At 42.7% G+C, this 27230-nt stretch overlaps 3 gene segments (V, D, J or C); 2 read left to right on the top strand and 1 right to left on the bottom strand.

Annotated features, from left to right (window-relative positions):
• Positions 1-8930, bottom strand: part of LOC148005504 (Ig gamma-3 chain C region-like) — a 36581-nt gene extending 27651 nt beyond the window's left edge. The window contains 1 exon segment of the C gene segment in view: positions 8814-8930. Coding sequence covers positions 8814-8823 — 10 coding nt within the window.
• The window catches only part of LOC134479197 (Ig gamma-2A chain C region-like), a 398327-nt gene that overhangs the window by 299909 nt on the left and 71188 nt on the right, over positions 1-27230 (top strand).
• The window catches only part of LOC148005503 (Ig gamma-3 chain C region-like), a 53158-nt gene that overhangs the window by 14633 nt on the left and 11295 nt on the right, over positions 1-27230 (top strand).

Raw genomic sequence — 27230 nt, 5'->3', positions numbered from 1 at the left:
TAAATTTGACATAAACTTGGGATTGAAAAGTGTCAGACAGGCTCCACCTGAGGGGCCCTAAGTATGAGTGTGGTGGGGATGGAGCCAGCTGTGGCGGGCAACCTCAGACATCATCATATCCTGTAAAGATGTGTGCCCCAGCATCTCAATTTTAGGTAAGTCCTGTCCTCAGCATGGCCTTCAGCGCCTAGGCCCAAATCAGGCACACTTCCCCACTTAGACTCCGAAATACCACAGTATGTCCACAACCTCCACCCACACAAAATGGAGGGAGGAACATAGAGGGCCTGCAGCAATCACATGAGGCTGTACCTGGCCCAGCCAAGCTGCCAGTATACCAGCCTTGGCTCCAGGCTTTGAAAGCTTGGTCTGTTGTCTATGCCTCAGGATCCTCAGGCCTCCAGCAGTGAGAGAGTCATCCAGAGGTCATGCCTGTTTCCAGCTGCAGTGTACTGACTAAGAACAGAGGCTACAGCTCCACTGCTTCTCATGGCGGACCTCCTACCCGGTAGGGAAGGCTAGAACTGCTCCCCTCAAGTGGTGCCTCACTAGTGCTGAAAGGAGCCTGGCCTACATTTGCCCAAAATTGACCTTTCCTTTTCCCCGTGGCATTGCTTCCTCGAAGGACACTAAGGGTTTCTCTTACTTGACTCCCTCAGGATCTCCCTACAGATTTTCTCAGGTCACTCCTCAGAGCTGGAGTCAGACCAGCATTGGTACCCTCTGCCCACACTCACGCAGCACACTTTGGAAGCCTGGACATGCTCTGTAATCATCCTCACTAGATTGTTCCCACCTGCCTCTCTATCTCCTCTCCCACTTCCCTTTGTCCTGCCTGTTGGTCTGACCCTACTCTGTGTCTCACATGTCACAAGGTAGATACATCTGCCTGAGTTCCACATGACACTTCTCCATCACCCCAACTCCAGAGAGCAATAATGTCCTGAGTTCTGTCCACTAACACCTCCTGACTTGTATCTATGAAACCACTTCTGCCCCTCCCACCCATTCATCACCCTGTTGCCAAAGCACTCTCTGTTTCTCTGCGAAACACATCCTGTTTCTACGTACATGTGGAAGAACATTTGATTAGCCATGTAGGCTGTGGTGAAAGGAAAATACCAAGTAAACTTTTAACATCATCATTTTATTCAAAACTACTAGAGAGAGGAGGGCTGAGCAAAGCCCAGGGAGACTAAATTCCCAGGCAAGAGGAGATGACTACTTTATCCCATCCTAGGCACAGATAGGCAGTAGGACATCTATAATCACCAAGAATTCAGCCAAATTTTTAATAAACACCTTAGCTGCCAAGAAGGATGAGAACACAGGAGAGTCCCAAATTCTGAGCCAATCACCATTCACCTAACCTCCCGTGTAGGACATGCAAGGAACACCTGGAAGTGTGGTGTGTTAGCAGAATCGCCATCTTGCACCAGCTCCAAGGCCTGCTGAATCTAAGGATTATGCCAAAGCACCTAGAGCCAGAAGTCAACTATGATACCCCAGCTCCAGGGCAGTTCAGTCCCCAGTTCCGAAGAACAGGCATTTCACCCCAGACTCTATAATCCATGTATATACAGTGCCTGGCATGTAATCAATTAATTACATGATATGAAATGATTGATAACCAAGACAAAAACAGTACATGGATTTAGACCTGAGGTATAGGAAATGTTGGGAAAGCATGCAGAGGTTCCCTTACTATAAGAGTCCCAGAACTTTGCAGAGTATGAGCAGATCCCAAACTCCCCCACTGGCAAGCCTTCTCAAAGCTGCTTCTCCTACTAGAGAACCCTTTCTCCCAGCCACCTGCCACTATTTATCACTTATCTGAGTTTTTCCCATGATTCTAGGATGCTACCACCTCCTGCCTGAGTCCGACGGCCCTCCCAGGAGACCTGATGGTCCTGCCTTTCCCTGAGACCTTTCTGTGTCTGCTTAGCTTATTTGCCTCTGTGTTAAGTTGCTTCATAAAAGCAAAAACCATTGCCTTTCCACTTCTCATTATGTTGTAGAAAAGCACTTCTGTAAATTACAGTAAGAAGTGAACAATAATAAATGAAACAAACAAACATGAACCTCTCTTATCTCTGTGGGACCTGGCCAAAGGCCCCCTGTGGATGCCTGAACCATTAATGCTGCCATGCCATGTGTTACTTCAGCCATCAACCTGTGGCCAAGGTAGAGCCGGATTGACAAACAGACAGCCATGTAGACAACTTGAAGCCTAGACAAAGGCTGACATTCCAGGCAAAGCGAGAGCCTATCACACTGTTCCAAAGTGTGTGATTTAAAACCAGCGTGTTTCTTGTTTAAAATATGCTCAAAAGTTATAAAATATCAGCCAGAACTAGTCATAAGGCTTAAATCATAGGTAATTGAAACTGGAAACTATGGGTAAAGGAGACTGCCAAGTGTTTCTTATTATGCTTAGAGTCAATGGTCTATAATGCACACCTGATTTCAGTATTTAGTACTTCGATATGGTGAAATGCCTTTAGGTCAGCCCATCCACAGATTTCACAGTGACTCCCACTGAGCATATGTATGATTTCAAATAGCACTTGTGGAATAGACACCCAGGCAGCCCTGTGACCCATGGCATTTTCCTTTATTCTTCCCAGCTGCCTTGAACTTCCATGCCTTGAGTTGTGTTTTCTATGGAAATGCAGTTTCCCTAGGTCTGTACATCAGCCACCACCCTTTCTGACCTCAGACCACACTTCCGTCTCCAGCTGAGATTTTCATATGTGTGTTTAGTTATGACATAACCATCTTTAACATCTAGTCCCTCCTATGACCTTTAAGATTATGTTACCATGGCTACGATGCTTTACAATCTCTCCCTCCACTTGCAAGGGCTCAGGGCTCTTTCTGACTCTGGAGTAGTACTCTTTACCAGTGTGTAGATCATGAACACTGTCTTTTCTTAAAATGTTGCTCACCCTTCTCTGCCTTTTTCATGATACATCTTTCTGAGAAAGCCTACCTGGTCTAGCTGCTCTTTCTAGGTCTTCTTAAGTAGTAACCCATCTCCTATGCCATCCAGGTGGCATTGGCCTAACGTCATATCAGGTTTGGGTTCAGGTCTGCTAATCCCATTCAGATCAATTTGTGTGTGAGATTTCAGAACCCAGAAGGCTGGAGCAGGGGTTGGGGGTAGGGTTCTGTGTGGCAAAGTGGTTAGTAGGCACTTGAGATGGGAAGTGGTAAGTACTATTGGGAGGAGGGCATATGATTAAAAAGGTTGCTGCTAAACAGGAAAGCTGTATCTTCAGGTTCAGTAGACAGGAGGCCAAGTTAATAAGGAATGGTCCTTCTGTAGGATGGAGACCTTCTCATGAGCACTAGTTCTTCCCCAGGCATGGTGGACACCATCCCAAACTCATGCATCAGGGATGAGCAAACTGACAGCTACGTGGACATAGAGGAGGAGAACGGCCTGTGGCCCACACTGTGCACCTTCGTGGCCCTCTTTCTACTCACACTGCTCTACAGTGGCTTTGTCACCTTCATCAAGGTGGGCCTCCTACCATTTCCTTCTGAATCCTTCCTGGGCACAAGTAAGGTGCCATCAAGGGCCATTCTGAAACCCATCATCACTTCTGGAATGGCTAGAAGATACACCAATAATTGGGGGGCTGAGGAGTGCACCAGCAATCAGGGGGCTGAGGGGTGCACCAGTAATCAGGGGGGCTGAGGGGTGTCCCAGTAATTGGTAGACCATGGTCACTGTCCAGCTTCTGGGCCCTATGTAGCTCCAGGGACTTGTCCTGTTTCTCAGACAACAGCCTCTGTATGACCTCAGGGCTCTCTGGCAGGTGAAGTAGATCAGGACAACAGAATCCTGCAACTACAAAGAAAAGTGCTTTCCCTCAACATGAAGCCCACAGAGAGGATGCCTTCTATGCAGAGAGAAGCTCCAAGCCCTCCTCTCAGTCCTCGCTCTCCACCCAGCCTCCCAGACTCAAAATGCCTGTCATCCTCGGCTATAGGCAAAGAAGGTGTCCTGCTGACCCAGTCCTACTCATCCCTGTTCCCTGTCTCCCTCCAAGTCCCCATCATCCCATAAGCTTGCTGTGGTTCACCCCACCTGCCTCCTGTTTGTTTGTTTGTTTGTTTGTTTGTTTGTTTGTTTCTGTGGTTTAAATAAACTCAAAGTGCATGCAATCTGAGGCAAACAGTGGAGAGGCCACTAGGGAGGAGTATCAGGGTCACACTGAAGAAAACTGTTCAGTGAACTAGGATACTCTCCTCCCACCTTAAACTCACAGTTGACTTCTCACATACACATAAGAATACACACACACACACACACACACACACACACACACACACACGCATGCATGCATGTGTTCACATCGCAGTCCCTCAAACAAAATGAACACACATGCATGATTACAGAAGCAGATGTACATGAGTGCATATGCATACCTACTCAGATGAACACAAATTTACACCAGGGCCTTAGGTGACAGCAATGGGGACTGTGGTCATTTCAATAAGAATAGACTCCATGGGTTCATATAGTGGAATGCTTAGTCACCAGGGAGTGGAACTCTTTGATAGGATTAGGAGGCATGTCCTTGTAGGAAATGTGTGTCACTGGAGCACAGGAAGGCTTTCAGGTTTCAAAAGCTCATGTCAGGACCAATGTCTGTTTGTCTCTCTGTGTCTCTGTGTTATCTCTTTAGAACTCTAGGTTATTTCTCCAGCACCATGTCCACTGGCATACCACCATGCTCCCCAACATGATAATGAACTAACCTCTGAAATTGTTAGCAAGCCCCAATTAAATGCTTTCTTTTATAAGAATTGTTGTGGCCATGGTGTCTCTTCACAGCAATGCAACAGTGACTAAGACAGGGAATATTCCACATGCAAATTCCTAGTTTGTTCTGACTCCTCGTCTTACTACCTATGTAAGACCCTGAATGCCTGTATTTCTACTTTCTCCATCACAAACATTAACAGTATACACATACCTAAACTGAGATGGGTTGATGAAATCAGATATGAAAGGAACTCAGAGAAGTCACAACTAGGCAACATGTGGTAAGTGGCACCCTCCTGTTGGCTGCTGTGGGTTGAGTGTGTCCCAAAATTCTTGCTGATATCCTTATGTCAATGTATCAGAAGGTAGGCCTTCCAGAAGGTAAGGAGATCACAAAGAGTCCTCATAGTTGGGATTAGTGTCCTTGTTAAACAAACCAGAAAGACCCTTTGCCCAGACACAGTGAAACAGGGCTGTCCATAGATGTGGAAAATGAGTCCTGTAGGATATGGAAACTGCTAGAACCTTTGTCTTAGACCTTCAGACTCACAATGATGATGAGTACATCTCTGTTATTTATGATTCACCTGGTGCAGGGTGTATTTTTATAGGCACCCAAGTAGACCAAGACATCAGCCAACATCCTTTGGTATGATAGTCAAAACGAGACCTAGGTTCATGACTTACATCAACAGATGGTAGCATAGGGTGATGGGAAGGATCTCAAGGTCAGCCCAATTATCTTACTCCCTTACTCTATCATCAACCAGTGTGGAGAGTAGAAGTGATTACACATTAGGAGACGCTTTCCTTTCACCATTTTGGCTATTCCTCTCACTATCTCCCTTGATGAACTTGAACCCTATTAGCAGCTGTACTCACAGCTCAGTGCACTTGGTCTCACATTCCACATATTGGCCTTGAGGTCAACTTTGTATTTCCTATTTAAGACATCCAAAGTGGAATGCCTGTATATACAAGTATATGCCTGTATATGCAAGTATATTGAGTCATGGCACTCAGAGGTATCATTGTCCTGGATCTTGAATTTATGAACCTGGGGGCCTAGTGTGGGCAAAAACAGATGAGATTGACTGAAGGGCCTAGAGATAAAAGTCACAGGTGGTCCTGAATGTGCTCACAAGAGTTCTCGTGACAGATTATGGAAGACATGATACCATAAGATGTGATACCAAAGTCAGAGGCTGTGCTGCTGGCTGTGAGAATGGACCAACAGGCCACAGAACATGAAATGTAGTACCAGAGGTGAAAATGGAGGGAAATGAATCTGTCCCACCTAAGTGACACTTAAAACTGCCATGGTAAAGAACACCCTCACCTTCTGTCCATTGACTTATCCCATCCTTCTAGGTATCCAGGATCCTGCACAAACTCTGAGCACACCTCCTTCCCTTTCTATTTTCTGCTTCTCTTTGCCCTCTCAGCAGATCCCACTTTCTTTCCTCAGTCTACCTAGACAGCTATCTTGCTCTCAGTCATGGAAGCAAGTCTTAATGAAGACCCAGGACATTGATTCTGACCCAGTGCTGGACCCTTGTATGAAAACTTGACACAAGCTAATCTCATCTGAGAGGAATGAACCTTAATTTTAAAAAAGTGCTTCCATAAGATCGGGCTGAAAGCAAGCCTGTGGAGCATTTTCTTAATCACTTATTAATTTGAGAGTGCCCACCCTACTGTGGTGGTGGTCCTGAGTCCTATGAGAAAATAAACTGAGTAAGCCACAAGGAGCAAGGCAGTAAGCAGCATCCCAGTAGGGCCTCTGCATCAGTTTCTGCCTCCAGATTCCTACCCTACTTGAATTCCTGTCCTGGCTTCCTTTGGTGATGGATCACAACTTGGGAAGTATGAGGCAAACAAATGCTTTCTTCCCCAACTTGGTCATGGTATTTTATCACAACAATGAAAACCCTAACCCTCTCATAACCTGCACCCAACCAACCCCAACTTTCCTACTCTTGCCTCTACCTGCTCTTGGGGTGCACATAGCACATACAGCCCTTGTTCTTCCCAAGTATACACAACCCATGACGAGCATCATATAGGCCCACTTGTTTGAAGTCAACTGACTACCCTAAGTGCAGCAGAACTCTTGCCCCACCGTCCCTGTGAGTGTACTATGCTGACTCCAGACTTCAGCATGTAATTAACTCAAGGAAGGAACAACTGTGAGGCTCCTAGAATGCCCCCACGTTGAGATCATAGGCATATCTTCCTCATAGCCTCCCATCCCCACCATAGATCTCTTCTCTGCTTAATTCTCTAAGGAGATTCTTTTTCTCTCTCTCTCTGGTCCAGCAGCAACTATCACTTACCAAGCCACTCAGCAAGACTCCAGTGACCATGCTGCCATGGAAACCATAAACTTTAAGCCATTGTCCCTTAAACTCCTGGTGTGTAGATGCCCCACAGGTCAACGTGGTACTTTCAAAGTGCCCATCTGTCATGGCAACTCACCACAAATTAAACCTACCAGAAATTAAATCCTGCAGGCCCAATGGCCTAGAGATCTAAGCAACTTTTAAACTGTAGGTCTTGCTTATTCTCTGAGGCTCCCATACTTTCAAAACCAGCATCCAAACTCTCTTTGCAATGTGACCTCTTTATTCCCTGGCATCATGTCTGACACTATCCTCTTTCTCACCTGTCCATTTGGTTTTCTACTCTGGTTCCATGACACAAAGAGCAAATTCAGGAGAGTCTGAAGGCTGTGTGAGGATGAATAAATGAGAGCATGAGTGAATCACTAGTGACCTTAAGGAGGTCTGTGAGCTACAAAAGGCATTGGCTTCACAGTCCCCCTGAAACTACCCATCCCAGCCTTCTAGAAAAAGCCATCTAGAACAATAACTGTCACCACTCCCATTGTCACCAAGTAATGGCTCCGAGGGTTTTTTTCTGGCTTTGTGTTTGCAGTAGAGCTGATCAATAATCCACTGCGTGTTGGAGAAAATATGGGATGCCAAAATCCAAGGCCCAAACCCTGTACCTCTCCTAGGAGTCTGAATTGTTTGGTTTATTGCAGCTTTTCTAAATCTAAAATTCATTCTGAAAACTACACCTTGATGTTCATGATCATTGTCAAGCATAACGAGCCAAAACTCACACAGCACGTAACCAGCCCTGCCATGAGAGCTCATAACCTGCACCCAGGACACGCCTCTCATGTTTCCCATGCCTCCCGTGCCTCTCCTCCACTTGTTTGGGGAATATCAGATTATCCTAGACCACTACACTACAGAAATCTACCCAGTGGAGCCACGTGACACACTTGTGGCCCCTGGACTACTGTCAACCCATAGGTTGATACCATTCCTACAGACAAAGCCACAAGCTATAAATCAGTCCTATCACTCAGGCGGGAGTTCACAGCTCATTCCCACCAACAACCTCCTCACAGGCGCTTCTCAGCAGAAGCATCTGTTTCCAGCTATGATAACAAACAGGACACACTCCTACCCACACTGAAACCAAAGCCTTCACCTGCCACCAGTCTGGGACTCAGCTGACCCCTCTCAGCTTGAGGACTGAGAGTCTAGTGCCTAGCAAAAGATAGACTTCAGTGTGCAGTAAAAAGTATATACAGACCTGCAAGTCCCCAAATGTGGCTTTGCAGACCACAGCTGGGCCACCCTACTAATGCCCTGGCTGAATTTATTCTGGAGTGTACAATTCAAGTAGAATGGAGGATGAAAAAGCTCCAGTGAAATTAGTTTCTGTCCTTACCATAACTACAAAAAGTAAATTAAGTCTTGGAGAATCAACAAGACTAGCAGGAATTTTAGGAAATATGTTTATTGTTTCTGGACGAATAAGCACTTTCTGAGAACACCAAAACATGATTTAATAAAGTAAGAGACATATTTAACCACAGATGAAAGTTATTCAGTTTACATATTGAACACAGCGCCCCTCCTCCGCCTCCTCCTAGTCCTCCTCACACAAAACGTCCTTCCTCCTAACACTCCTCCCTATTTACCCTGAGAAGAGGGAGGACTCCTGGGTACCAACTCACCATGGCACATCAAGTCATTGAAGGACTAGCTGCATTCTATACCACTGAGGCCAGACAAGGCAGTCCAAGTACAGGAACAGGATCCACAGAAAGGCAACAGAGTCTGGGACAGTGACCTACATGAAGAACAAATTGCACACCTGTTACAAATGAGGAGTGGTCTAGGTCCAGCCCTTGTATGCTCTTTGGTTGGTGGTTTCATCTCTGAAAGCTCCCCAGGTTTCAAGTTAGTTGACTCTGTTGGTCCCCTTATGGAGTTTCTATCCACTCCCCGAATCCTTCCCCCAACTCTTCCACAAGACTCCCCAAAATTCAGTCAAATGTTTGACTGGAAATCTCTGAATCAGTTCAAGTCAGTTACTAGGTGGAGCCTCTCAGAGGACAGTTATGCTATGTTCCTTTCTGCAAATCTACAGGATATCGTAACAGTGTCAGGGATTGGTTCTAGCCCATAGGATGGATCTCAATTTGGGCGAGTCATTGGTTGACCATTCCCTCAGTCTCTGCTCCATCTTTGCCCTTCCACATCTTATAGGCAGGACAAGTTTTGGGTGGAGGCTTTGTGGGTGGGATACTCTCTAAATCCCTCCACTGGGAGTCCTCCCAGTGTACAGAGATGACCATTTCAGGCTCCATATGTGCCATTGCTAGGAGTCTAAGCTAGATTCAACCCCATAGATTCCCTAAAGCCTCCCCATCCCCAGATCTCTGGAACACCCTAGAGATGCCGCTCCCCTGCAAACAACTTAATTCCCTTCTCTCTCCCCAGTTCTCTCGACACATGATCTAACCCCTGCCTGTTCCCTGGCCCATCCTCTCTCCTATACAGTTCACTCCCTCCATTCACCTCAGATAACTTTTACTTCCCATTCTGCATGAGATTTGAATATCCTCCCTTGGGACCTCCCCGTTATTTGACATCTTTGGGTCTGTTGAATGCAGCATGGTTGTCCTGTATTTTATGGCTAATATACAATTGTAGGCAAGTACACATCATGCATGCCCTTCTGGGGCTGGGTTACCTAACTCAGGATGATATTTTCTAGTCCCATTCATTTGCCTGAAAAAAATTCATGAAGTCCTTGTTTTTTTGTTTTGTTTTCTTTTAATTGAATTTTTTTATTTAGATTTCAAATGTTATTCCCTTTCCTGATTTCCCAGACATAAGCACCCTATCCCATCCTCCTCCCCTTTGTCTACAAGGATGTTCCTCTCCCCAACAACCCCCCCTTTCAGCCTTTCCAACATTCCACTATATTGGGGGTTCCAACTTTGGCAGAACCAAGGGCTTCTTCTTCCATTGGTGCCCAACAAGACCTTCCTCTGCTACACATATAGTTGGAGCTTCCTGCAATTTGTGAAGGAAGGAAATCACTCCTGGTAGGAGATGTTTAATGTTCAATGGTGATGGGAGTTTAATAACATATTCTATTTCTGACACTTTCTTCATCATTTACTATTTTTAATTGGATATTTTTATTTACATTTCAAATGTTATCCCCTTTCCTGCTTTCCCATCCATAAATCCCCTATCCCATCCACCTCCCCCTTCTTCTACAAGGGGAACGAAGCCCCCTTCCCGCCTACCTACCCTGACATTACCCTACACTGAAAAGTCCAGCCTTGGCAGGAACAAGGGCTTTTCTTCACATTGGTGCCCAACAAGGCCATCCTCTGCTACACATGTAGCTGGAGCCATGGGTCTGTCCATGTATAGTCTTTTGATAGTGGTTGAGTCCCTGGGAGCTCTGGTTAGTTGGCATTGTTATTCTTATGGGGTTGCAAGCCCCTTCAGCTCTTTCAATCCTTTCTCTAATAACTCCAACAAGGATCCTGTTCTCATTTCAATGCTTTGCTGCTAGTTGTCACCGATGTATTTGACATGTTCTGGCTGTACTTCTCAGGAGACTGCTGTATGAGGCTCCTGTCAGCATGCACTTCTTAGCTTCATCACTCTTATCTAGTTTTGCTGGCTGTATATAAATGGGCTGTATACCCATGTGGGGCAGGCTCTGAATGGCCATTCCTTCACTCATTAACCCAAACTTTGACTCCATAGACATTCTTATGAATGTTTTAGGTTCCCCTCCTAATAATGACTGAAGCATTCACACTTTGGTTGTCCTTCATCTTGAGCTTCATTGGTCTGTGGATTGTTATCTTGAGTAATTGGAACTTTTGGGCTAATATCCACTTATCAGTGAGTGAATACCATGTGTGTTTTTCTGTGATTGGGTTACCTCACTCAGGATGATATTTTCTAGTCCCATTTGGCTATGAATTTCATGAAGTCATTGTTTTTGATAGGTGAATAGTACTCCATTGTGTAGATGTACCATATTATCTGTATCCATTCTACTGTTGAAGAGCATCTGGGTGGTTTCCAAATTCTTTTCTTTTTCTTTCGGAAAATACTTGGGTATTTCTTATTTACATTTCAATTGTTATTCCCTTTCCCGGTTTCCGGACCAAAATCCCCCTAACTCCTCCCCCACCCCTTCTCTATGAGTGTTCCCCTCCCCATCCTCCCCCCATTGCTGTCCTCCCCCCAACAATCACATTGAATTGGGGTTCAGTCTTGGCAGGACCAAAGGCTTCCCCTTCCACTGGTGCCCATGCTAGGCTATTCTTTGCAACCTATGCAGTGGGAGCACAAGGTCAGTCCGTGTATAGTCTTTGGGTAGTGGCTTAGTCCCTAGAAGCTCTGGTTGGTTGGCATTGTTGTTCATATGAGGTCTCAAGACCCTTCAAGCTCTTTCGGTCCTTTCTATGATTCCTTCAAAGGGGTCCCATTCTCAGTTCAGTGGTTTAATGACGGCATTTGCCTATGCATTTGTTGTATTCTGGCTGTGTCTCTCAGGAGAGATCTACATCCGGTTCCTGTCAGCCTGCACTTCATTGCTTGATCCATCTTATCTAGTTTGGTGTTTGTATATGTATGGACCACATGTGGGGCAGGTTCTGAATGGGGGTTGCTTCTACCTCAATTCTAAACTTTGCCTCCCTATTTGCTCCTAAGGATATTCTGGTTCCCCTATTAAAGAAAGAGTGAGGCATTTGCATTTTGGTCATCGTTCTTGAGTTTCATGTGTTCTGTGGATCTACGGTTATTCGAGGATTTGGGCTAATATCCACTTATCAATGAGTGCATACCATGTGTGTTTTTCTGTGATTGGGTTACCTCACTCAGGATGATATTTTCCAGTTCCATCCATTTGTCTATGAATTTCATAAAGTCATTGTTTTTGATAGGAGACTAGTATTCCATTGTGTAGATGTACCACAGACACTACCTCAGAGTAAAAGGCTGGAAAACAACTTTCCAAAGAGATGGTCTGTAGAAGCAAGCTGGAGTAGCCATTCTAATATCGAATAAAACCGATTTTAACCAATGGTCATCAAAAAAGATAAGGAAGGACACTTCATAGTCAACAAAGGAAAAATCCACCAAGATGAACTCTCAATCATAAATAGCTATGCTCCAAATACAAGGGCACCTACATACATAAAAGAAACCTTACGAAAGCTCAAAGCACATATTGCACCTCACACAATAATAGTAGGAGATTTCAACACCCCACTCTCATCAATGGAAAGATCATGGAAACAGAAATTAAACAGACACATAGACAGACTAAGAGAAATCATGAACCAAATGGACTTAACAGATATTTATACAACATTCTATCCTAAAACAAAAGGAAATACCTCTTCTCACCACCTCATGGTACTTTCTCCAAAATTGACCATATAATTGGTCATAAAACAGGCCTCAACAGATATAGAAGGATAGAAATAATCCCATGAGTTATATCAGACCACCACAGCCTAAAGCTGGTTTTCAATAACAATAAGGGAAGAATGCCCACATATACATGGAAGTTGAACAATGCTCTACTCAATGATAACCTGGTCAAGGAAGAAATAAAGACAGCAATCGAAGACTTCTTAGAATTTAATGAAAATGAAGGTACAACATATCCAAACTTATGGGACACAATGAAAGCTGTGATAAGAGGAAAACCCATAGCTCTAAGTGCCTGCAGAAAGAAGCAGGAGAGAGCATATATCGGCAGCTTCACAGGACACCTAAAAGCTCAAGAACAAAAAGAAGCAAATACAACCAGGAGGAGTAGAAGGCAGGAAATAATAAAAATCAGAGCTGAAATCAACAAAGTAGAAACAAAAAGGACCATACAAAGAATCAACAGAAGCAAAAGCTGGTTCTTTGAGAAAAGCAACAAGATAGATAAACCCTTAGCCAGGCTAACGAAAGGACACAGAGAGTGTGTCCAAATTAACAAAATCAGAAATGAAAAGGGAGACATAACTACAGAATCAGAGGAAATTCAAAAAATCATCAGATCCTACTACAAAAGCCTATATTCAACAAAACTTGAACATCTGGAGGAAATGGACAATTTCCTAGACAGATACCAGTTACCAAAGTTAAGTCAGGAACAAGTAAACCATTCATACAACACCATAACTCCTAATGAAATAGAGGCAATCATTAAAGGTCTTCCAACCAAAAAGAGCCCAGGTCCAGACGGGTTTAGTGTAGAATTCTATCAGACCTTCATAGAAGACCTCATACCAATACTATCCAAACTATTCCACAAAATTGAAACAGATGGAGCACTACCAAATTCCTTCTATGAAGCCACAATTACTCTCATACCTAAACCACACAAAGACCCAACAAAGAAAGAGAACTTCAGGTCCCCAGCTCGGAAAAAAAAAAAAAGAAAGAAAGAAAACTTCAGACCAATTTCCCTTATGAATATCGACGCAAAAATACTCAATAAAATTCTGGCAAACGGAATCCAAGAGCACATCAAAACAATCATCCACCATGATCAAGTAGGCTTCATCCCAGGCATGCAGGCATGGTTTAATATACGGAAAACCATCAACGTGATCCATTATATAAACAAACTGAAAGAACAAAACCACATGATCATTTCATTAGATGCTGAGAAAGCATTTGACAAAATTCAACACCCCTTCATGATAAAAGTCCTGGAAAGAATAGGAATTCAAGGCCCATACCTAAACATAGTAAAAGCCATATACAGCAAACCAGTTGCTAACATTAAACTAAATGGAGAGAAACTTGAAGCAATCCCACTAAAATCAGGGACTAGACAAGGCTACGCACTCTCTCCTTACTTATTCAATATACTTCTTGAATATATATAGCCAAAGCAATCAGACAACAAAAGGAGATCAAGGGGATACAGATTGGAAAAGAAGAAGTCAAAATATCACTATTTGCAGATGATATGATAGTATATTTAAGTGATCCCAAAAGTTCCACCAGAGAACTACTAAACCTGATAAACAACTTCAGCAAAGTGACTGGGTATAAAATTAACTCAAATAAATCAGTAGCCTTCCTCTACACAAAAGAGAAACAAGACGAGAAAGAAATTAGGGAAACGACACCCTTCATAATAGACCCAAATAATATAAAATCCCTGTTTTGACTTTAACCAAGCAAGTGAAAGATCTGTATGAAAAGAACTTCAAACCTCTAAAGAAAGAAGTTGAATAAGATCTCATAAGATGGAAAGATCACCAATGCTCGTGGATTGGCAGGATTAATATAGTAAAAATGGTGATTTTACCAAAAGCGATCTACAGATTCAATGCAATCCCCATCAAAATACCAATCCAACTCCTCAGAGAGATAGACTGAACAATTTGCAAATTCATCTGGAATAACAAAAAACCCAGGATAGCTAAAACTATCCTCAACAATAAAAGAACTTCTGGGGGAATCACTATCCCTGAACTCAAGCAGTATTACAGAGCAATAGTGATAAAAACTGCATGGTATTGGTACAGAGACAGACAGATAGACCAATGGAACAGAATTGAAGACTCAGAAATGAACCCACACACCTATGATCACTTGATTTTTGACAAAGGAGCCAAAACCATCCAATGGAAAAAAGACAGCATTTTCAGCAAATGGTGCTGGTTCAACTGGAGGTCAACATATAGAAGAATGCAGATTGATCCATGCTTATCACCCTGTAAAAAGCTTAAATTCAAGTGGATCAAGGACCTCCACATCAAACCCGATACACTCAAACTAATAGAAGAAAAACTAGGGAAGCATCTGGAACACATGGGCACTGGAGAAAATTTCCTGAACAAAACACCAATGGCTTATGCTCTAAGATCAAGAATCGACAAATGAGATCTCATAAAACTGAAAAGCTTCTATAAGGCAAAGGACATTGTGGTTAGGACAAAACGGCAACCAACAGATTGGGAAAAGATCTTTACCAATCCTACAACTGATAGAGAGCTTATGTCCAAAATATACAAAGAACTCAAGACGTTAGACCGCAGGGAGACAAATAACCCTATTAATAAATGGGGTTCAGAGCTAAACAAAGAATTCACAGCTGAGGAATGCCTAATGGCTGAGAAACACCTAAAGAAATGTTCAACATCTTTAGTCATAAGGGAAATGCAAATCAAAACAACCCTGAGATTTCACCTCATACCAGTGAGACTGGCTAAGATCAAAAACTCAGGTGACAGCAAATGCTGGCGAGGATGTGGAGAAAGAGGAACACTCCTAAATTGTTGGTGGGATTGCAGATTGGTACAACCATTCTGGAAATTAGTATGGAGGTTCATCAGAAAATTGGGCATTGAACTGCCTGAGGATCCAGCTATACCTCTCCTGGGCATATACCCAAAAGATGCCCCAACATATAAAAAAGACACGTGCTCCACTATGTTCATAGCAGCCTTATTTATAATAGCCAGAAGCTGGAAAGAACCCAGATGCCCTTCAACAGAGGAATGGATACAGAAAATGTGGTACATCTACACAATGGAATATTACTCAGCTATCAAAACAATGACTTTAATGAAATGATCATGTGGTTCTGTTCTTTCAGTTTGTTTATATGATGGATCACGTTGATGGTTTTCCTTATATTAAACCATCCCTGCATGCCTGGGATGAAGCCTACTTGATCATGGTGGATGATTATTTTGATGTGCTCTTGAATTCGGTTTGCCAGAATTTTATTGAGTATTTTTGCGTCGATATTCATAAGGGAAATTGGTCTGAAGTTCTCTTTCTTTGTTGGGTCTTTGTGTGGTTAATGGAATATTACTCAGCTATCAAAAACAACGAGTTTATGAAATTCGTAGGCAAATGGTTGGAACTGGAAAATATCATCCTGAGTGAGCTAACCCACTCACAGAAAGACATACATGGTATGCACTCATTGATAAGTGGCTATTAGCCCAAATGCTTGAATTACCCTAGATCCCTAGAACAAAGGAAACTCAAGACGGATGATCAAAATGTGAATGCTTCACTCCTTCTTTAAATGAGGAAAAAGAATACCCTTGGCAGGGAAGGGAGAGGCAAAGATTAAAACAGAGACTGAAGGAACACCCATTCAGAGCCTGCCCCACAGGTGGCCCATACATATACAGCCACCCAATTAGACAAGATGGATGAAGCAAAGAAGTGCAGACCGACAGGAGCCGGATGTAGATCGCTCCTGAGAGACACAGCCAGAATACAGCAAATACAGAGGCGAATGCCAGCAGCAAACCACTGAACTGAGAATAGGTCCCCTGTTGAAGGAATCAGAGAAAGAACTGGAAGAGCTTGAAGGTGCTCGAGACCCCAAAAGTACAACAATGTCAAGCAACCAGAGCTTCCAGGGACTAAGCCACTACCTAAAGACTATACATGGACTGACCCTGGACTCTGTCCCCATAGGTAGCAATGAATATCCTAGTAAGAGCACCAGTGGAAGGGGAAGCCCTGGGTCCTGCTAAGACTGAACCCCCAGTGAACTAGACTATGCGGGGAGGGTGGCAATGGGGGGAGGTTTGGGAGGGGAACACCCACAAGGAAGGGGAGGGGGGAGGGTGATGTCTGTCCGGAAACCGGGAAAGGGAATAACACTTGAAATGTATATAAGAAATACTCAAGATAATAAATAAAATAAAATAAAATAAAATAAAATAAAATAAAATAAAAAAAAACAATGACTTTATGAAATTCATAGGCAAATGGTTGGAACTGGAAAATATCATCCTGAGTGAGGTAACCCAATCACAGAAAAACACACATGGTATGCACTCATTGATAAGTGGCTATTAGCCCAAATGCTTGAATTGCCCTAGATGCACAGAACACATGAAACTCAAGATGGATGATCAAAATGCGAATGCTTCACTCCTTCTTTAAAAGGGGAACAAGAATACCCTTGGCAGGGAATAGGGAGGCAAAGATTAAAACAGACACAGAAGGAACACCCATTCAGAGCCTGCCCTACATGTAGCCCATACATATACAGCCACCCAATTAGACAAGTTGAATGAAGCAAAGAAGTGCAGGCCGACAGGAGCCAGATATAGATCTCTCCTGAGAGACACAGTCAGAATACAGCAAATACATAGGCAAATGCCAGCAGCAAACCACTGAACTGAGAACGAGACCGACCCCCGTTGAAGGAATCAGAGAAAGAACTGGAAGAGCTTGAAGGGGCTCAAGACCCCTTATGAACAACAATGCCAAGCAACTAGAGCTTCCAGGGACTAAGCCACTACCTAAAGACTATACATGGACTGACCCTGGGCTCAAACCTCATAGGTAGCAATGAATGGCCTAGTAAGAGCACCAGTGGAAGGGGAAGCCCTGGGTCCTGCTAAGACTGAACCCCCAGTGAACATGATTGTTGGGGGGAGGGCGGTAATGGGGGGAGGATGGGGAGGGGAACACCCATGTAGAAGGGGAGAGAGAGGGGTTAGGGGAATAACAATCGAAATGTAAATAAGAAATACTCAAGTTAATAAATATGGGGGAAAGTGTGAAAAAAAAAAGAAAGAAAGCACAAAGGGAGACAACCCTGTAGAGAGAAACCCTAAGGAAGAGACCAGGAGTCATAGATTCAAGCATTACCAACAGATTACAAGAAATAGAAGAAAGAATCTCAGATTCAGAACATACCATAGAAAACATCTACACAACCATCAAAAATAATGTAAAACAAAAAAGCTCCTAGCCCAAAATAAACAGGAAATCCGGGACACAATGAGATCAAACCTAAGGATAATAGGTATAGAAGGAAGTGAAAACTCCCAAATTAAAGGGCCAGTAAATATATTCAACAGAATTATAGAAGAAAACTTCCCTAACCTAAAGAAAGAGATGCCCATAAAGATATAAGAAGCCTACAGAACTCCAAATGAATTGGACCAGAAGAGAAATAACTCCTGTCACATAATAATTAAAACACCAAATGCACAAATCAAAGAAAGAATCTTAAAAGCAGTAAGGGGAAAAGGTCAAGTGACATATAAAGGCAGACCAATAAAAATTACACCAGATTTCTCACCAGAGACTGTGAAAGCCAGAAGATCCTGGACAGATGTCATACAGACCCTAAGAGAACACAAATGCTACCCCAGGCTACAATATCTCTCAATTAACAATTAGCAAAACTCTCAATTAACATTCTTGGAGAAACCAAGATAGTCCATGACAAAACCAACTTTACACAATATCTTTCTAGAAATCCAGCAATACAAAGAACAATAGATGGAAAACTCCAACACAAGGAGAGAAACTATGCCATACAAAAAGGAAGACTGTGATCTCCTTGAAATGAAAGCAAAAGAGAGACACACAAATATAATTCCACCTGAAACAATGAAAATAACAGGAAGCGACAATCACTCTTACTGAATATCTCTCAACACCAACGGTATCAATTCCCCAATAAAAAGACATAGACTAACAGAATGGATACATAAAGAGGACCCAGGCGTACAGGAAACACACCTCAGAGACAAAGACAGACATTGAGAGACAAAGGCTGGAAAACAACCTTCCAAGCAAATGGTCTGAAGAAACAAGCTGGAGCTGCTATTCTAATATCAAATAATATTGACGTTCAACCAAAAGTCATCAAAAAAGATAAGGAAAGACACTTCATTTTCATCAAAGTAAATGGCCACCAGGATGAACTCTCAATCCTAAATATCTATGCTCTATGCTCCAAATAAAAGGGCACCTACATTCATAAAAGAAACCATACTAAAGATCAAATCACACATTGTATCTCACACAATAATATTAGGAGACTTTAATACTCCACTCTCATCAATAGAGATATCATAGAAACAGAAATTAAACAGAGACATAGAGAAACTAACAGAAATTATGAACCAGATGGATTTAACAGATATTTATAGGACATTCCATCCTGAAACAAAAGGATATACCTTTTTCTCAGCACCTCATGTATCTTCTCCAAAATTGGCCATATAATCAGTCACAAAAGAGGCCTCAACATACAAAGGGAGAGAGAAATAATTCCATGAATCCTATCAGATCACCATGGACTAAGGGTGGTCTTCAATAACAACAATAATTACAGAATGCCCACATATACATGGAAGTTGAATAACACTCTACTCAATGACAACTTGGTAAAGGAAGAGAAAGAAAAAATTAAAGACTTCTTAGAATTTAATGAAAATGAAGATACAACATACCCAAACTTATGGACAAAATGAAAGTGGTATTAAGAGGAAAACTCATAGCTCTGAGTGCCTTCAAAATAAAAAAGGAGAGAGCATATGTCAGCAGCTTGACAGAACACCTAAAAGCTCTAAAACAAAAGCAAATAAAAAAAAAACGCAAGAGGAGTAGAAGGCAGGAAATGATCAAACCAGGGCTGATATCAACCATGTAGAAACAAAAAGGACTATACAAAGAATCAACAAACCCAGGAGCTGGTTCTTTGAGAAAAACAACAAGATAGATAAACCGTTAGCCAGACTAACCGGAGGACACAGAGAGTGTATCTAAATTATCAAAATCAGAAATGAAAAGAGAGACATAACAACAGAATCTGAGGAAATTCAAAACAACATCAGATCCTAGTACAAAAGCCTATATTCAACAAAACTTGAAAATCTGGAGGAAATGGACAATTTTCTAGACAGATAACAGGTACCAAATTTAAATCAGGAACAAATAAACCGTTAAACAATTCCATAACTCCTAAAGAAATAGAAGCAATTACTTAAAGTCTCCCAACCAAAAAGAGCCCAGGACCTGATGGGTTTAGTGCACAATTCCATCAGACCTTCATAGAAGACCTCATACTAATACTGTCCAAACTATTCCACAAAAGTGAAACAGATAGAGCACTACCAAATTCCTTCTATGAAGCCACAATTACTCTCATACCAAAACCACACAAAGACCCAACAAAGAAATGAACTTCAAACCAATTTCCCTTATGAAAGCTGACACAAAAATACTCAATAAAATTCTTGCAAACCGCATCCAAGAACACATCAAAATAATGATCCATCATGATCAAATAGGCTTCATCTCAGGGATGCAGGGATGGTTTAATATATGAAAATCCATCAATGTAATACACTATATAAACAAACAAAGATAAAAACCACATGATCATTTCATTAGATGCTGAGAAAGCATTTGACAAAATTCAACACCCCTTCCAGATAAAAAGTCCTGGAAAGAACAGGAATTGAAGGCCCATATATAAACATGGTAAAAGCAATGTACAGCAAACCAGTAACCAACATCAAACTAAATGGAGAGAAACTTGAAGCAATCCCACTAAAATCAGGGACTACACAAGGCTGCCCATTCTCTCCCTACTTATTCAATATAGTACACGAAATCCTAGGAAGAGCAAGCAGACAACAGAAGGTCAAAGGAATACAAATTGGAAGGAAAGAAGTCAAAATATCACTATTCGCAGATGATAGGATAGTATACTTAAGTGACCCCAAAAGTTACACCAGAGAACTACTAAGCCTGATAAACAACTTCAGCAAAGTGTCAGGGAATAAAATTAACTCAAATAAATCAATAGCCTTCCTCTACTCAAAGGATAAACAAGCTGAGAAAGAAATTAGGGAAATGACACCCTTCACAATAGTCCCAAATAATATAAAATGTTTTGGTGTGACTGTAACCAAGCAAGTGAAAGATCTATATGACAAGAATTTCAAGTCTCTGAAGAAAGAAATTGAAGAAGATCTCAGAAGAAAGAAAGATCTCCCATGCTTATGGATTGGCAGGATTAATATAGTAAAGATGGCCATCTACAGATTCAATGCAATTCAAGCAATCTACAGATTCAATGCAATCCTGATCAAAATTCCTATTCAATTCTTTATAGAGATAGAAAGAGCTATTTGCAAATTCATTTGGAATTACAAAAAACCCAGGATAGCGAAAACTATACTCAACAATAAAAGAACTTCTGGGGGAATCACCATCTGTGACCTCAAGCAGTATTACAGAGCAATAGTCATAAAAAACTGCATGGTATTGGTACAGAGACAGACAGATAGACCAGTGGAATAGAATTGAAGACCCAGAAATGAACCCACACACCTATGGTCACTTGATCTTTGACAAAGGAGCTAAAACCATCCAGTGGAAGGATAGCATTTTCAACAAATGGAGTTCGTTCAACTGGAGGTCAGGACGTAGAAGAATGTAAATCAATCCATTCTTATTTCCCTGAACGAACCTTAAGTCCAAGTGGATAAAGGACCTCCACATCAAACCAGATACACTCAAACTAATACAAAAAAAAATGGAAAAGAGTCTCAAACACATGGGAACTGGGGAAATTTTCCTGAACAGAACACCAATGGCTTATGTTCTAAGATCAAGAATAGACAAATGGGGCCTCATAAAACTGCAAACCTTCTGTAAGACAAAGGACACTGTCATTAAGACAAAACGGCAACCAACAGATTAGGAAAAGATATTTACCAATCCTACATCTGATAGAGGGCTAATATCCAAAATATACAAAGGACTCAAGAGGTTAGACTGCAGGGGGACAAATAATCCTATTTTAAAAATGGGATACAGAGCTAAAAAAAAAAAAAACCTCTCAGCTGAGGAATATCAAATGGCTGAGAAGGACCTAAAGAAATGTTCAACATCTTTTGTCATCAGGGGAATGCAAATCAAAACAACCCTGAGATTTCACCTAACACCACTGAGAATGGCTAAGATCAAAAACTCAGGTGACAGCAAATGCCAGGGAGGAAGTAGAGAAAGAGGAACACACCTCCATTGTTGGTGGGATTGCAAGCTGGTACAACCTCTCTGGAAATCAGTCTGGAGGTTCCTCAGAAAATTGGACATTGCACTACCTGAGGACCCAGCTATACCTCTCCTGGGCATATACCCAAAAGATCCTCCAACATACAACAAAGGCATATGCTCCACTATGTTCATAGCAGCCTTATTTATAATAGCCAGAAGCTCTAAAGAACTCAGATGCCCTTCAAGAGAGAAATAGATGCAAAAAAATATGGTACTTTTACACAATGGTGTACTGAGCAGCTATCAAAACAATGACTTCATGAAATTCAAAGGGAAATGGAATGAACTAGAAAATATCCTGAGTGAGGTAACCCAATCACAGAAAAACACACCTGGTATGCACTCATCGATAAGTGGATATTAGCCAAAAAGTTTGAATTACCCAAGATGCAATCCACAGACCACAGGAAGCTCAAGAAGAATGACCAAAATGCAGATGCCCCCACTCCTTCTTAAAAGGGGGAAAAGTATCCATAGGAGGGGATATGGAGGCAAAGTTTAGAGCAGAGACTGAAGGAATGGCCATTCAGAGCCTGACACACATGTGGTCCATATATGTACAGCCACCAAAACTAGATAAGATGGATGAAGCTAAGAAGTGCATGCTGAAAGGGAACAGATATAGATGTCTCCTGAGAGACACAGCCAAAGCATGTCAAATACAGAAGTGAATGTTAGCAGCAAACCACTGAATTAAGAACAGGACCCCCTTTTGGGGGAATCAGAGGAAGGACTGAAAGAGCTGGATGGGCTGTGGCCCCATAAGAACAACAATGCCAACCAACCAGAGTTTCCAGGGACTAAACCACTACCCAAAGACTATACATGGGCTGACCCAGAGCTCCAACTGAGTAGGTAGCAGAGAATGGCCTTGTTGGGCTCCAGTGGAAGGGGAAGCCTTTGGTCCTGCCAAGGTTTGACCCCCAGTGCAGGGGAAAGTCGGAGGGCGGTAAAGGGGGTGGATGGGGGTGAACACCCGTATGGGGGAGGGGGAGGGTATAAGGGACTTATGTACAGGAAATAACATTTAAAATGTAAATAAAAATATATCTAATTAAAAAAGTAAAAAGAAAAAGAAGAATAGAACCTCATGACACTGAGAAGCTTCTGAATGGCAAAGGACACTGTCACTCAGACCAAAGCAACAGCCTACAGAATGGGAAAAGAGTTTTACCAACCACACATCTGATAGAGGACTAATAACCAAAATACATAAAGAACTGAAAAATGCTGGACATCAAGAAAAAAAGTAACCCCAACTTAAAAGAGGGGTACTTATCTAAACGGTATTCTCAAAAGAAGAAACTCAAATGGCTGAGAAACATTTAAAGAAATGTCCAACATTTTTAGTAATCAAAAAAATGCAAATCAAAAGTACTCTGAGGTTTCGTTTTTACATTTGTCGGAATGTCTAATATCAAAAACAATGACAGCTCATACTAGTGATGCTGTGGAGAAAGAGGAACACTCATTCATTGCTGGTGGCAACACAAGCTTGTAAGGCAACTATGGGAATCAGTATGGCAGTTCCTCAGAAAGATGAGAATCACTCTATCTCAAAATGCAACTATACTACTCATGGGCAATATACCCAAAAAATACTTCAATCTACTGGATTTTGTCAAATGCTTTCCCAGCATCTAATGAGATGATCATGTGGGGTTTTTTTTTTTTTATCAATGGAGACTGAGAAGGGTCCACTTTTGACCTTGCATTTGAATTCCTTGCCCTTCAGCCAATGTTGGCTAAAAATGCTGATTACCTGGAAGGTTCTGTTGTATTGCTCCTTGCAGGCCTGCAAGTTGAGCCATGTGCACCTGATTATCATTCATGAACCAGTTGAATTGGACCTCCTGGCTCAGGGCCATATATATGATCTTGGAAGTCAGAGACATCCTTGGACTTTGGATGAAAGTTGAAGATAGACTTTCTCACCCTAGGAGTTCAGGAGCTGGTGATGAAAAGTGGAGATGGCTCAGGACCTGAGACACCCTACAGCCTGGGTACTCTTCCTCATCTTGGAGCTGGGAAGCAAAGCTAAGTGATTCATCTGGACACATGGGACACTTGATGATCTTGGCCTCAGAGCCCCCAGATATTCTAAAAGGAAGAGTGGGAAGTAATGAGGTCTGAAAAAGAGAAGGCACCAAGCCACGGAGGGGAAGAGCTTGACTCTAATGTAAGTTCAGGTCAGGCTGCTTCTCAATATGATCTTTGACAAGTAGGGTGACCAGAAGATGGCATGTAAGCCTCCAACATGAGGGTTCACTCCTTGAATGAAAGGTACATCAACAGACTCCAAAAGACATACAAACAGGAGCTCCTATCAACTTGAACTACGTTACCTTCCCTGGTAAAGGCTGCCCAACCTGATTTGTCTAGGCAGGAGTCTGATCTAGTCTGATCAGTGAACCCCTCAATCCCAAAGCTACCCTCTTACCAACTTCCTTGTCCACTTGGTCTTGCTGGCCAGGTAGACTACATTGCAGATGACGGTCTTGTTAGCCCTGGCACTGCCAGGATTAGTCATTGAGCCACTGCGGGAGTAGAATCCAGACTTCAGTACAGGTAGGAAGATTATACACCACTGAACAGGAAACAGAGGTTCTAGGACATAGACATTTGTTCAGGCACACCACCTGACAGGGCTCCAGGGTTCCAGGACATGGTCATTGGCTCAAGAAACTAGCCTTTGACTAGGCATCCCCAGATCACCATGGAGTCAGAAATGTCCCCACAGCCAGGATCCAGAAAGAAAGCATGAGGCTGTGGTTCTGGCTACAATATAGGAGGAATATGTGAGTGCCCTATCAGACATAGGTGGACCCAAGACCTTGGAAGACATCTTCCTAATCCTTCCCAGGGCCCTCCCTGGCCCTTTGCGAAGATCAGGCAAAATTCAGAAACTGGGCTTGTTAGCAGCAGATGCTCACTTGAATTACTCACCTACGTTGTCTGGACCCCACTCCACTGTAAGGTTTCCTAACTAGTCCGTGTCTTTGTGAAGTTCCCTCCTTTGACCTTCCATCCTCTTTGTCAACTTTGCCTTCCCTGCCATCTAGGCTCCTGCAGTCCTGTATCTCCCTTTTTACTTCCCTGACTTGTTACTGTCCAGAGTAGTTTGAATGAGAATGGCCCCTGTAGACGCGTGTTTGAATCCTTGGTTCCCAATCAGTAGAACCGTCTGGGAAGGATCAGGTGGTGTGACCTTGTTGGAGGGGCTGTGTCACGGGAAGCAGGTCTTGAGGATTCAAAAGCCCATGCCATTCTCAGTTAGCTCTCTCTACCTCGTGTTTGTAGATCAAGATGTAAGCTTTCAGCTACGGCTTCACCTTCATGCCTACCTGCTTACTGCCATGCTCCCAATCATGGTGACCATGCCCTCTAACCCTCTAAAATTGTAAACCCTTAAATAAATGTCTTCTTTTATAAGTTAACTTGATCATAGCATCTAATTGAGAAATATAAAAGTAACTAAGAAAGAAATTGGTATCAAGGAGTGTGTTATTGCTGTGAGAGGCCTGACCATGCTAGGAATTTCTTATTTTTGGTTATAATTTCCAGGAGGGAGTCAAGCTCTATACCAAGTGGACAGCTAAACTTTGCATTATTAATTATATGGCTATGGCTTTAGAGTCATGAAGGATACATGAGTAAAGGGACTGTAGGATCTTCCTCTGTGCTGAAGAGTTCATGAGGCCAAGTGTGTGACGGGCTCCCTGTGTGGAGTCACTGATAGGCCACTGGATAAAGTTATAAAAGGCTACAGGATTTGGAGTTTTCTCCGCTTGGCTTCACTCTTGTTTTGGTTGAGTATTTCCTCAATATGTCCCCATTCCTCACTTTTGGAATGGTAATATATTTTTCAGTATCACTGTATGATAAAAGTATGTAATTTTCTTTAGTACTTTATGGGGCTTACAATAAAGAGATTGCCTTGAGTCTCAGAAGAGACTTTGGATTTTGGACTTTTAAATTGTGCTGAGAATTTAAAAGTCTACAGGGACTTCTATCACAGGGCTGAATGTATAGTGCACTCTGATATGGCCAGGAACACACGAGGGCCAGGAGCCTATCTGGTGGTTTAAATAAGAATGATCCTTTTAGACTCATATGTTTGAATACTTGGTCCACAGTTGGAAAGGATTAGGAGCTGTGGCCTTTTGGAGGGACTGTGTTACTGGCAATAAGTTTTGATGTTTCAAAAATCCATACCATTCCCAGTTAGTTCTCTGTGTCTCAGGCTTGTGGATCAAGATGTAAGTTCTCAGCTACTATTTGAGTTTCCTGCCTCCCTACCTGCTGTCATGCACTGTGCCATAACAGTCATGAACTCTAACCCTCTGAAACAATCAACCCCAAATGAATGCTTTCTTTTATACGTTACTTTAGACATGATGTCTTATCCCAACAATCACAAAGCAACTTAGCCGGTGTGTGGCCCGATTAGTGGTGCCTGCTCTCAGTTCCCATGTGCTCTTCACAAACTCAGGTCCATGACCTTGGTCATGCAGGCTAAGCCTTCAGAGTTGGGTTTGAGCTAAAGAGAGTGAACAAATCCCACTCCTAGGCTCCTGACTCTGAGTCTGCACTGACTGCACGATGCCCATGGGACACTTCCTCAGCCTGCGGGCTACTTCAATTCCTAAATCTGGGCTCTGGGCTCTGCTTGACCTTGGTACTCTTTGAATCTTCTTCCTTGACTTCTGAGGTTCAGCAAGCCTGTCATGAAGCTTCCCAGCATGGGCATCCCTGGTCTGCCCTGTCCTGATTTCTCTGGATGTCTCTGTGCTTCTTGTCCTCTGCAGCGTGTTTTTCTAATGGAAATCTAATGAGCTCAGCTCTAGTTCCCCTACTGCCTCTTCTCTTATCCTGAACCCCACACTTACCCCTGCCTTCTCCTGTGTCACTGGTGCTGCTGTCTCTACTCCCAAGGAACTCTCTCTTTCCAGGAACCCTCAGCCTTCAAATTTAGAGTCTACCACCATTCTTGAAGAAGATGGCCATATTCCTATCCCTTGTGATCCTGGTGCATCCCCTTCAGTCCCAGAACCCTGCAGACCTTGCCCCCCTCTTCTAACCTGCACTTCACCCTCTGACACATGCCTGTCTGGTTCTATGACATCATCCCTCCCTTCTCCCCATGCAATCCACTGCCCTGTGCACACCACATTGCTGTACCAGTTTTTCTCTTTCCTTTCCCTGTCTCGGTGTATTCCCTGTCCTCTGGACAGGCCATATTAGCCAGC

This window comes from Rattus norvegicus, chromosome 6 (assembly GCF_021556685.1).
Source record: "Rattus norvegicus strain SHRSP/BbbUtx chromosome 6, alternate assembly SHRSP_T2T, whole genome shotgun sequence".
In the NCBI taxonomy this organism is placed as follows: domain Eukaryota; kingdom Metazoa; phylum Chordata; class Mammalia; order Rodentia; family Muridae; genus Rattus; species Rattus norvegicus.
This window is presented reverse-complemented; position numbering and strand designations above follow the sequence as displayed.